We start from the raw sequence: 11,273 nt of genomic DNA on the forward strand, positions 1-11,273 counted from the left end.
AAGCGATCGCTCCAAGGTAGGTGGACGTGTCTATCGGTGTACACGCGGGCAGTTGAGATGGCCCCGTGCAACAGTCATGGGTGCGGTTTCATGCTCACATCATCCCAGCCTCAACTCGTGTTCTTTGACCCTAGATCACCGTGTTCTACTTCAGCTACTCAGACACAGGTCAGACAAAAATGCGGGCTTCCAATTTTAAGGCCCCCCAATACCCAGATACTACTCCGAATAGTTTGGGGGAGGAATATAGACTACTGATTGTCATATAGCGTCGTCCATTGTTTTAGCAGCTGGTCAATTGCATCAGGCTTCTCTTGTTCGGCCGATTTCTCATCTCGAACTGTGTCCTCGACAGCGGAATTTGCTGCTTCTTTCGAGGCCTCCTCTTTCTTTGCCACCATCGCCAATGCATCTGGCAAATCCTCTCTTTCTGGTTCCCCTTCTGCCGCTGCCTCCGGTATGGTAGGTCTTATCTCAGAGTCGTCGGTGCTCTCCAGGTTTATATCTGAACCTGCCTCCGGGCTCGTGACTGGCAAAGGACGTGTGGACCGGCCCTTGGTCGAGGGAGGCTTTAGGATGTCATCGAATGTCGGAGATCTCACGAATTTGGGGCTGCTCAACCCGAGTGGTTGGGACGCTCCAGCATCACCGAACTCGGCCTTGTCGTACTCGAGGACGGTGTCTGGATTTTCCGATTCCTCCTCCACACCAAAGAACAGACCAGAGTTCTTCACCGTCCTGGAAACTTCCCGTCAGCTCAAGTGGGGCGATGCGAAAATGGTCAGGACTCACTCTTGGATAGTACCCATCGCCGCCGCCGGCGAAGGAAGAGATTCCAAAACAGACGAATACCAAGGTTTTCTGCTCGACCATCTTTGCCCTCCCGCTGAAGAACCCAGAGTTTCAGTCTCATTCTCGAAAGCGGGGAGTGTTTCCGCACGATGTGATACCCTATTGAATCGCGAGGGGCTGAGTAGCACGGGATCTTTGACTCTGATCTCGTTCCTATGTCGAAACGGACGGCGTTGCTCGGAGGTCAAAAAGTCCTCAACGCCAATGCTCTCGATAGCTACCGCTGCAACACTGGCGTACATGTCCAAGTCGTCTGATCCGAGATTTGAAGGAGTGTCGTGTTCCGGCCAGCTATGGTTCTCGCCGACAATAGATAAGACTACCCAAGGAGTCAGAACTCGCGGAGTGTGGCGCGAGTCGTTGATTTCTTTTTCCAACTTGATATTGACGCGCACCCGCGAGCCGTGACTGGCCACATAATCTGGTCGTTCGAATTGGAGCAATGCGCTTTCGATGTGCTTGAGGCACTTTCTCATGGTCAATTCGAGGATTTCGGACTCTTGGGGAGGTAAAGCTTCTGAGCTTGACCCAGCGACCTTCTCATCTGAGGGTGTGTGCCTGGCCAACGCAAGAAACGGGCCCCCAGCGGAGGAAGGCATTTCTTGATCAGTTGCAGTCTGCACCCTCTCTGGGTCTGAATGTTCTGTTGGCGCTTGTCCTCGCACAACCGCGTCATCCTCCTCGGCCCCGATGGTCTTCAGGAGGTGTTGATAATTTTTGGTGGCTTCCTCGTTTGCTCGAAGCAGGTTTTCGAGCAGCATCCTCTGGTAGCCATCGTTATTGTTCTCGTCGACGTCTTTGCATGTGGCTTTTTTTCTAGAGACCAACCGTGTGAGACCCCCAGCTTTCCCATTTGTTTTTGAGGGTCATAGAGGGTAAAACCTACTCAGCCCGCAAGTCCCGGGCGTACGTCAAGACATTCAACATCAGCACAAGCGTGCTCTTGAGCCGTTCCAGATTCCCGCGCAGGATCTCCATCTTGGGCTGGAGGAAGGGCCACCGGAGCCTCTCCAGCGCCGACAAGGCCAGCTTGCCGCCCTTCTTGACCAGTCCCTTCTTTGAGGCAGCGCTCTCCACCGCCCTGGCGACCATGGCGTCGATCTCTCTGAACACGCCCTCGCGTTCTGTCACGACCTCCTGCGCCGTCTGCACTGCCGTGCCCGAATACAGCCGCGCCTGGTCATCCTGTTTGAGGTTCGCGCCCAGCTCCTCCAGCACCGCGGCCGTCAGCGAGACGTCGCGCGCGATGTTCTTGATCTCGGCGGGAGCGGCCGTCACCGTCTCGGAGAAGCTGTATAGCGTGATGGACAGCTTGACACCTGCGCCGGCGATGCCGATGATGGTGCCGATCAGGCCGAGTTCGGCCATGGCGTTAGGGTGGTTTTGCTTGCCTAATGCTCAAAAGCTCTCATAAACCCTCTCAACGGAGACGCGTGAAACTTATGACTTAGAACATTCCAACACCAGATTTCAATCGCATGGTCTCCATATATGAGAGGCGGTCGAGAAGCGGTAAGTCTCCTGATGGTCAACAGCACCACGTCGAGGCTGACTAAATTGTAACTATTTCCAGGTGCCTGATACTGACATACCTACGATGTGGAAGACTAATCGTTGGAGGTAAGGCGTACTGCAGGAAGCCATCCTAGAGGACGACAAGCGAGGGCACGAAACACCACGTGGAGCCATCTAACTGGCATCAGAGAATCACCAATCTGACCAGCCTTATTCCTGTCTCTCTTCAAGAATGAGCCTGCTTCCACCAGGCAAGACAGGCACTCTATTCTTCAGTTGAGTGAGTGATACACATGGGATTTCTGTCCTGTCTGGCATTGCTGGGCCTTCTTTCCCGGTCTCTTGTCAGTCAGGAGCAGAGACTGGGGTTTTCTAACCCGTATCCCAGAACTTATATGTCCAGCTATATATCTGCCCCTCCCAAGGACTCCTTCCTAGTCTTAGTGTTTTCAGTGACCGTGTTCTACCCGCATTTCCTCCCAGCGAAACTGTCCCATCGCCTGACACCGCCAAACTACCGCGTCTCTAATGTCTGGCGACCGTGTCCCGCCGTGGCCTGTACGCTGAGGTAACTGAAGTGTTCGGCATAGCACGTCTCGGCGGCAATGTGGCTATGGGGCGGTAGAAATGAATTCTCAGCAAAAATACAAAAGTCGTTCCACAAAATCATACACAGTGCCATAGATCTCATGCGACAGGAAACAACCGGATGGACGAAAGGCTAGATAGATCGGATCGGAACATACCACATGACTTTATCCCACGGGCCCTCGGCGCCCTGGATGCATTCCCGGTACTGGTCGCGCAGGTCCTTCTGGCAGTCGAGCTGGGGCACTCTGAGCACCGGCACGGCCACGACAACGGACAGGAAGATGGAGACGAGGGTGGAAAGGAGGATGAAGATGGGTATCGTCATCGTGTGTGGCGGTGGCGGCGGTGGACAAATTCTGGCGCGTATACAGGTAGAGTCAGAGGTAGAGGTAGATATCTCAGACAGCCAGAGGCTCTCGACTCGGAGTGCAGAGAATATGTATGTATGTATGGGATTTCGAGGGAAGAGGGGACCGGACGAGCTCGCCACGACACAAGGCAGGGATGGCGTCCAGGGAAGAGCAGACAAGAAGCCTCTCTCTCGCTCAATGAGAGACGAGACGAAATGATGCGAAGCGAAGCGACGGAGAGGAGAGAAAGCGGCAGGGCAGATCTATCTATCTAAAAGACGAGCCAGCCAGTATGTATATATACTGTCCCTCGTCCCTCGCTCGCGGTGTAGCTTTGTACCATCCCCGCGACTCTGGCAGTGACCCCCTCGCTCGCTCGGTCTGCCTGACTGTCTGTCGATCGCTCTACGCATGGTTAGAGCACAACGAAGCGGGATCGAGGCCCCCCCTCGGCCACGAGAGAGAACTGTGGCTGACTGAAAACTGTCTCCGTCTCCAAGTGACCAGAGAGAGACGCGGCGAGAGAGAGAGACAGAGAGAGATCCGGGGCTTGGGTTTTCAGCTGCCGCCACACTAGCCACATACATACACGCCCTTTCCTTTCTAGAACCTGGACCTGGACCTGGACCTGGACCTGAACTCGGGGGGGCGAGGGCTGGACCAAACACAAAAGCAAAAGAAACTCCTTCCCCATATGGAGCGAGCGGGCGAGCGAGCGGGATGGCTTTTTTGCTAGTACATAACCGACTGGTTCTAGCCCGCCTAGTACGAACGGAGTACTCTGTTTGCACCTACCGTAGTTATAATACAGTACCGGAAAGAAAAGAGGTGTGTGTCTAGCTAATACATTAGCTAGCTGGCTAGCTAGATTCTAGGCCCATGGAGGGTTGGAGATCCTTGATTAATTAAGCGCCTGCCTGGTTGGGTGGGATCAGCCAGCCACGTGCAGAGAGTATCAATGGAGATGGAGATGGCGATAAAGACGGGGAGATGGATCACAGATACTGCAAGGAGGTAGTGGTGGTGTTGCTGCTCGGGTGGAGGGGTTGAATAAAAGAAAGTGGTGCCGCTTTGTACCTTGTCATGTATACGGAGCAAGCAGGACTCTCTCTCTCCCCCTCTCTGGGCCCTGGATGATAGGTAACAAAAAAGTGCAAATGCTCTAGTCGGAATAAAAGGTATTTAATGATAGAAGAAGAGCCTACCTAGCAAGAACCAGAACCAATTGAGTAGTGAGAGCGAGTGCGAGGACTTGGAATGTTGCGAGAAGGGGCTGAGTATTTATGTATATTACTTGATTCCGGTCGTAGAGGGCATGTTCGTCACGCTGGACGGATGAGTACATATGAAGTACATATTGCCTCCCTTCACAGACCTGGCAGTCGACATAGTCACTGTATGTAATGTCCGGCTATTAGCCAGTAGGCTGGATGGCTCTCAACCTGACCAACCACATCATGTCCTCGGCGGACGGTCGGTCACCCACCACTTCTCACGCTCGACAATCCACCAAGATCTTGACGTGCTTGTCCTTCTCTTCAATCAGGGGCCGGAACCCGTCCTGCGCCACCCGGTCGATCTTGATCTTGCCCGTGATCATCTTCTCGGGCTCCAGGGAGTGGTCGTCCAGCGCCTTGATGACCCCGGCGAAGTCGGATTGGAGGTAGCCCAGGACTAGATAGAGCGCCGGGATGAACGGATCAGTGAGATGTCTCCAATGTAAGGTAGGTCGATCATCCTTTTATAGAATGTTGTGCCAGGAGAAACGAACAAGAGTGGTGATGTGACTTACTCGCAAAGTATTTCTTCTCTCCGAACACGAGGGTGTTTGGTTGGAACGGGACCTGTCACAATCAACCGTCAGTGCGATCAGGTTATCTCTTGCCTTTTGCTTGCTCGCCACCACCTTGGATCTGATACCCCTTCTCTCAGCCCTGGAAGAAGGTGACAACGTACCTCTTTCTCCCAAATCGCGAGGTTCACAATCGTCCCCCTTGCCCTCACCGCCAACGCCGCGTCCCTTAAACTGGCCGGGACTCCGGCCGCATCCAGTGCCACATGCGGTCCCTGGCCGCCCGTGATCTCTTTACTTCTCTTCACCACATCTTCCGTCCGCGGATCGATCAGATGGGTAGCGCCAAACGCCTTCGCGAAGTTCTGGCGCTCCTTGGCGACTTCGGCGACGATAATGGTCCCTGCGCCCCGGGCTTTGAGGCATTGGATGACACCGAGCCCAATAGGACCGGCGCCCATGACCAGGGCGCTGTCACCCTTCTTGAGCGGGTACTAGATGTCGCATCAGCATAGAAATCCCCGCACGACCCGGAGCCTCTTTCTGCCGCAGTTCAAAGTGTCTGCGACGAACCTACCTGGTCAACCGCATGCCACGCCACGGCCAACGGCTCCACCAGCGCGCCGACGTCCAAGCCCACATGGTCCGGCAGCTTGAACACAAACTGTGCGTCGACACAGACATAGTCACTCATGCCGCCGCCCCCGCCGCTCAAGCCCACAAAACCCGCCGAGTCGCAGCAGTTGATGTAGCCGTCCTCGCACGGGCCGCAGTGGAAACAGGCGAGGGTGGGTTGCACGGCGACCTTGTCCCCGACCTTGAGGGTTTGGCCCTGGAAATTCGGATGGGACGCAGCAAGACTGCCAATCTCGACGATCTCGCCCGAGAATTCGTGCCCGATGGCGACGGGCATCACCTCCTTGGTGATTGGATGAGGAGAGTTGGGTTGGGGAATGAATGTCGGCGACGAATACTCGTGTACTGGTGAGCAGGTTAGGTTCTTGTAGTCGAAGCTGTTTCAAGCACATGGATGTTCCCTTTCTTTGACAGAGCCAGGCCGCATCACGGGCTGGATGTCAGGGTACTTACAGTCCGTCCCACAGATCCCACAAAAGGCAGCTAATGAGGGCCACCTCAAGTGTCAGCTCGATCGTCCCAAGAACCCCCAGATGCAGGGACAAATCGCTCTGGCTACTCACGCTTGACCTTGATCTGGTTCTCTCCGCATTTGGGTTCGGGGATGCCGTCGTCGACGCGGAGGTCCTTGACACCGTGGTAGCGGAGGGCGCGCATTGTGCCGTATCTATTATCGTGTGGTCGCGATATAAGAAGACACTAGACGGTTAGTACAAATATATGTATTTATGTGAAGTTATATACTCCAGCTTCGTCGACTTTACGAGGCAGAGAGTTGAGAGTGTATGTAGCAGTGGTATCATCTCCGTCTGACCCAGCCCATCGGGCGAGAGCACGGTCACACGGTCAAACGGAGCAGCACCCGCAGCCTCGTGGATCCAGCGGGCTCGACCAGGAGATACGGATGGACGGTGTGAGGGGAAAATGCTGGGCAGCGGACACAGACGAGGCATGTTGGAAGCTTCAGCCACAGTGACAAGCACAAGCCACATGTTTACGTTGGTGGCTGTGAGAAGAAAGAATCCTCGAAAAGTGGGAATAATGGAGACAATGACAGATACGATGATCCTGCCAATGCAGATCCGGGGAAAATGAACAATGTCTTCATCCTCTTCTCATCGACATTAATTAAAAGCACTCTATCTGCTTTTGGATCTCTGTGCAATAGTACTATTCCCCGGGCTCCAGCCCACACACAAACGCGCTCGCTAAAGGATTGAAAGTTGAAAGTGCTGTTGGCAGCAAAGCCGACACGCTCAACAAAACATAAATCGTCATGTGCTCACTTCGGATATCGTCATTCCACTCCGTTGACCATTCTGACATGATTCAAAACCAAGTCATGTCCGCCCTCCGATCATCCATGAACCTGTAACGTGTCACCGATATTCTTCTCGTCTTAACCATGATTGCTTTTCCGGTTTTTCCAGTGCCCTCGAGACGCAAAACTCTGTCCAAGTATTAAAAGCATGGGGAGACGAATTGAAGGCACCTGAGATGCTCGCAGCTCGAAATTGCAAGGCGACGCCCGTCTGAGCCTAGATCAACAGCTTGAAAACGGCCATGAGGACAGCCGCAAAGGCACCGGTGGCCACCTGTTGAGAAACGACCATGGCAGCACCGCCGGTGGTCGAGGCACTGGAGCCGGTGGCAGAGGCCGAGCTCGAGCCTGAGCCTGACCCAGTGCTGGCCGCGGAAGCGGATTGCGACGACGCAGGCGCAGAAGAGGTGGACGAGGCAGACGAGGCAGAGGCAGCAGATGTCTGGGCAATGGCTTCGGCAGTCGCATTACGGGTGCCGCATTGCTCGTTCTGCGCGCATGTTGCCTGACCTTGGGCATCATTGGGGTGGTTGTCGATGCACTGGATGTAGGTTTCTTGACAGATGTAGAACGGGAGAGTCTCGATAAAGGCAGTGCAATCAGGCACGGTGCCGTTGGCGCAGACGCAAGTGTAGGTAAAGGCGGTCTGGAGAGAAAGAATTAGCCCTCTATCGCTAGAGGATGAGGCCGAATTCGCCATACCTGATCACACTGGTTTTGAGAAGCAGAACCACCGCAGATCTGCGGGCAGGTGTTCAGCTGAGCGTGACACCAGTTGACTGCGTGTCCCATTAGTCAGTGGTCTCGAGACAGAATGCGCAGGGGGCCTTTTCTCTCTTACATGCAGTCGTGGAATCAATGCCGGCAGGGTTAAAGGCAGCTGTAGCCACTGGAGGCATTACCTGCGACTCAGTGGTCGAGGCTGCAACCGAGGCTGCGCTGGAGGTGGCAATGGTCTGCGCGTGGGTGACAGCAGCCAAAGCAGCTGCAAGGAGGATCTGGTACTGCATGATGAAGGTGGTGGTAGAAGGAGTGCGGGTTTGGACTCTTCTGTCAATGCAGAGTGTCAATTGATGCTCAAAGTACTACGTTGGTAGAGGTGGACTTGATGGATGGATGAAGTAGAGTATGTGGGAAAAAAGAGGCAGACAGACACACACACACAGAGAGAGAGCTGTGAGAGAAGGGTTGAGAAGGTGTGGGCTTGTTACTGGGTAGTGAAGTGGGAGGTGGAGGGCAGGATTCACACACTGTGACAGAGAGCGGAAAGAGGGATCCGATATCGATGGGGTTCCTGGGGTAAGAGCTCACCTTTTATCACTTGGAGAGGTTGGTAACGGTGAGGTGGAATTTCTCCTAGATACTTTGCCGTTGCTATGGGACTGAAGGGAAAGACTGAGATAGAGGCTGGGAGAGGATGCGGTGGCTTTTTTATTCCATTGCGCGTTCGTTCATGGCCAGGACACTCCTGCGCATTTCCACCATTCACTTTTTGTTAGCCCCAAGAAGCGCCGGTATCATGTCCATGACGATGCCGCTATCTTGTCACCCACCTTGCTGGTTTGGGGACTAGCTGGCACCTAGAGACCCCCGACCGAGCACCAACGGGCACCTATTAACCCAAAGCGACTGGCCACCAGCCTGGGCCCTGGCACGCTTGGACCAGCCCATTCGTCACTCTGCTGCAATTCTAAAACACATTAAGGCCCGTACCAATCACCACGGCAGCGCATGGCCGGCGCCCCTCACCACCCAACTCCACTGCGGACAATCGTGCAGCAGGCTTGGGAACCCCTAGGTGGTGCCCAGGCCCAAACCGTTCTAGGCGTCGGACACCCCCAAAGAAAGATCCGCCCGCCAAAATCCCACCATTCAGCACTCAAGACGCAGTTACCCGTATCTCTCTCACAACGCAACCGAGCAAACCGAGGCATGAGCTCGGACCCCAATGATATGATGTCCCGTATCCATGGTCTTGGGGAAAGAGAAACGAAAAAGAAAAATACACAAAGTTATACGAATGCAACCACATCCTGCATTCTGCCGTCTTGCTTCACTCTGCCGTATCGCATCGGATAATGTGTGAGAGGTAACACGAACGTGGTGATCATGGCTCCCCAAACTGAACAGATGGACTTCATGTCCCAGTTCATCACCACCCACCGCGTCCCCGAAGATGCCCGGCGACACTTTGAATCTGTTGAATGGACGAACAAACACCTGACCAACCCCCTCTACCATGTCATTCCTACGTTTTCGCGGGTGCTCAAGGAGTCGGGCGAAGATTACTTCTTCTCTCGCACCGTCAGCTCGCCCTCCACGATCCCTCACCTCCTCACGCTCCAGTTGAAGGACTTCCCCAACCACTCGGAAATGCCCAAGGGACAATTAAAAATGAGAACAAACCACAACGAGGTGACCCAAGTACCTCAGAACCCCGACTGCATCATGCTCTTGCGGCTCGGTCGCCCCGGGCTCGATGGCCATCCCTCGGTTATCCATGGCGGCATGGCCTGCGCCATCCTGGACGAGATGATGGGACTCTGTGTGATGCTGCACCACCAGCACATCTCGGGTCCTCGCGATTCGCTTTTCACCGTTAGTCTCAACGTCACTTACCGCGCACCCGTACCGACACCGGGAGACGTGCTCGTGAGGTGTTGGCTGGTGGGAAGAGAAGGTCGCAAATGGCTCTCGCGGGGTCAAATAGTAGACAAGGACGGCAAGGTCATGACCGAGGCCGAAGGAATGTGGGTGCTCGCAAAGAGAGAAGAGAAGTTATGATATACCGCCGGTGCCCTTCGAGCGGGCCGCTACCAGCCTTTCTGGGATCGGTGACTACCAAACTCGACATGGCGAGAGAATACAACTGAGGCCAGCATGTCCCGCACTCCACTGTCGGCATTTGTTATCGCTGGCGAGATTGGGCAGGTCAGCCCGGGAAATTATGGAGAAGCAGTGCGGATCGACGCCACCAGATAAAGGCGCACACAAGCATTCGCAAGCCGTCGACTTTCAACCAGCAGTTTCCGGGAGATAAACATGGTTAGAGCAAGGTGGTTGCAATTCCTCGAAAGGGATGAATTGGACCGTACGTAAAGGATAGATTCACTCCTGGGTTGGTTTAGATTCTAACCCGGCGATAGACTTAAGCCAGATAAATCACATAGAAAAGATTCCAGCTGTTGACCACCAATAATAGTTCGCTGAGCTGTCTTGGGAGACCGTATTGTGTTTTGCTGCTCTAATCATGGTTTGTTTGTGTCCGACAAGAATGATCACAAAGTAAAACTCCATACCGACCTTGCACTGAGCCACAAGAAACCGATAACATTCCCCCTTTATTTCATGGTCGCAACACCAACCACTCCCAGACTAGTTGCTCAGAAAATACGTGGCTGCGACAGCCGGGCCCAGCTTCGCCTGCTGTTCGAACCGCGACAGATCCCACCTCATGCGCTCCTTGGCGCCAAAGCCACCCGCCTTGGTGAACTGGCCTGCGTCAAAGTCCGTCGGTTGGTCGTAGAGCAGGAAGATGTATCGATGCGGACCGCTAAACGGCGGAGGACCTGGACCAACCCAATGGACGACGGCGGGATCCGGCGAGGTCAGGTCGCCGCTGGGTCCCTCGACCGTGAGGCCGGTCTGCAGCCAGTGCAGCGCGGGACTCAACAGCGCGAACGAGGGGAACGGCGCATCGAGGTCGAGGTTGACGACGAGGAATTTCTGCCCCGAGGGTGCCTTCCAGCCCAGTGTGGGCAGCTCTCGTGCTTCTGCCAGAGACCGGATTCAGCAAAGGAGACCACAAGTGATGGTAAAAGGTGAGAAAACAGATTCCCAACCATCTCACCTGCTTTGGGAATTTTGTCGCCCGGTTTCACCTTGCGCGCACCGAAGGCAAGAGAAAGGATTTTCGGGTCGTCTTCTTTAATCAGTGTCTGTACCGTCTTAAAGATTGGATGGTCCGGCATGGCGGTGGAGGAGCATCAAGCTGTGATGCAGTGTCTCGAATATCCGCCCAGTTTCTTGCTTCTTCGAAAAAGCCGCGACGAGGAAGAGGATGGGCAAATGATCGAGATATCATCAATGGACCGGGGAGAATGATATCCGCACCGAACGAATGCCCACCTGGTGCTCCGGTGTTCCTGTGTTGATCTGTCCGAATGAGGCATGGGTGCCCTGTACCGGCCCGGTTTCTCGGGCCCCGTGCCCGACA

The 11,273-nt window shown here is 54.5% G+C and overlaps 6 protein-coding genes across 6 annotated transcripts; 1 reads left to right on the plus strand and 5 right to left on the minus strand.

Moving 5' to 3' along the window:
• Nucleotides 1-251: 251 nt before the first annotated feature.
• On the minus strand, nt 252-2,220 carry AYL99_04508 (hypothetical protein; the record flags this gene model as incomplete). The annotated part of the gene is made up of 3 exons (XM_018836022.1): nt 252-738; nt 793-1,668; nt 1,739-2,220. 3 exons carry the CDS (start codon nt 2,218-2,220, stop codon nt 252-254), a joined length of 1,845 nt encoding a protein of 614 aa, XP_018695672.1.
• Nucleotides 2,221-2,881: 661 nt separating this feature from the next.
• AYL99_04509 (hypothetical protein) lies at nt 2,882-3,283 on the minus strand (the record flags this gene model as incomplete). Its single annotated transcript, XM_018836023.1, has 2 exons — nt 2,882-2,978; nt 3,114-3,283. The coding sequence occupies 2 exons, from the start codon at nt 3,281-3,283 to the stop codon at nt 2,882-2,884; spliced, it is 267 nt and encodes an 88-aa protein (XP_018695673.1).
• Nucleotides 3,284-4,800: 1,517 nt separating this feature from the next.
• Nucleotides 4,801-6,393, minus strand: AYL99_04510 (hypothetical protein; the record flags this gene model as incomplete). The annotated part of the gene is made up of 6 exons (XM_018836024.1): nt 4,801-4,982; nt 5,101-5,152; nt 5,265-5,594; nt 5,678-6,081; nt 6,190-6,219; nt 6,300-6,393. The coding sequence occupies 6 exons, from the start codon at nt 6,391-6,393 to the stop codon at nt 4,801-4,803; spliced, it is 1,092 nt and encodes a 363-aa protein (XP_018695674.1).
• Nucleotides 6,394-7,274: 881 nt separating this feature from the next.
• Nucleotides 7,275-8,067, minus strand: AYL99_04511 (hypothetical protein; the record flags this gene model as incomplete). The annotated part of the gene is made up of 3 exons (XM_018836025.1): nt 7,275-7,703; nt 7,760-7,836; nt 7,899-8,067. 3 exons carry the CDS (start codon nt 8,065-8,067, stop codon nt 7,275-7,277), a joined length of 675 nt encoding a protein of 224 aa, XP_018695675.1.
• Nucleotides 8,068-9,166: 1,099 nt separating this feature from the next.
• Nucleotides 9,167-9,841, plus strand: AYL99_04512 (hypothetical protein; the record flags this gene model as incomplete). Its single annotated transcript, XM_018836026.1, has 1 exon — nt 9,167-9,841. The coding sequence occupies one exon, from the start codon at nt 9,167-9,169 to the stop codon at nt 9,839-9,841; it is 675 nt and encodes a 224-aa protein (XP_018695676.1).
• A 591-nt stretch (nt 9,842-10,432) lies between these two features.
• Nucleotides 10,433-11,028, minus strand: AYL99_04513 (hypothetical protein; the record flags this gene model as incomplete). Its single annotated transcript, XM_018836027.1, has 2 exons — nt 10,433-10,830; nt 10,908-11,028. The coding sequence occupies 2 exons, from the start codon at nt 11,026-11,028 to the stop codon at nt 10,433-10,435; spliced, it is 519 nt and encodes a 172-aa protein (XP_018695677.1).
• Nucleotides 11,029-11,273: the final 245 nt, after the last annotated feature.

The sequence above is a fragment of the Fonsecaea erecta genome, assembly GCF_001651985.1.
Source record: "Fonsecaea erecta strain CBS 125763 chromosome Unknown Scaff3, whole genome shotgun sequence".
NCBI lineage: Eukaryota > Fungi > Ascomycota > Eurotiomycetes > Chaetothyriales > Herpotrichiellaceae > Fonsecaea > Fonsecaea erecta.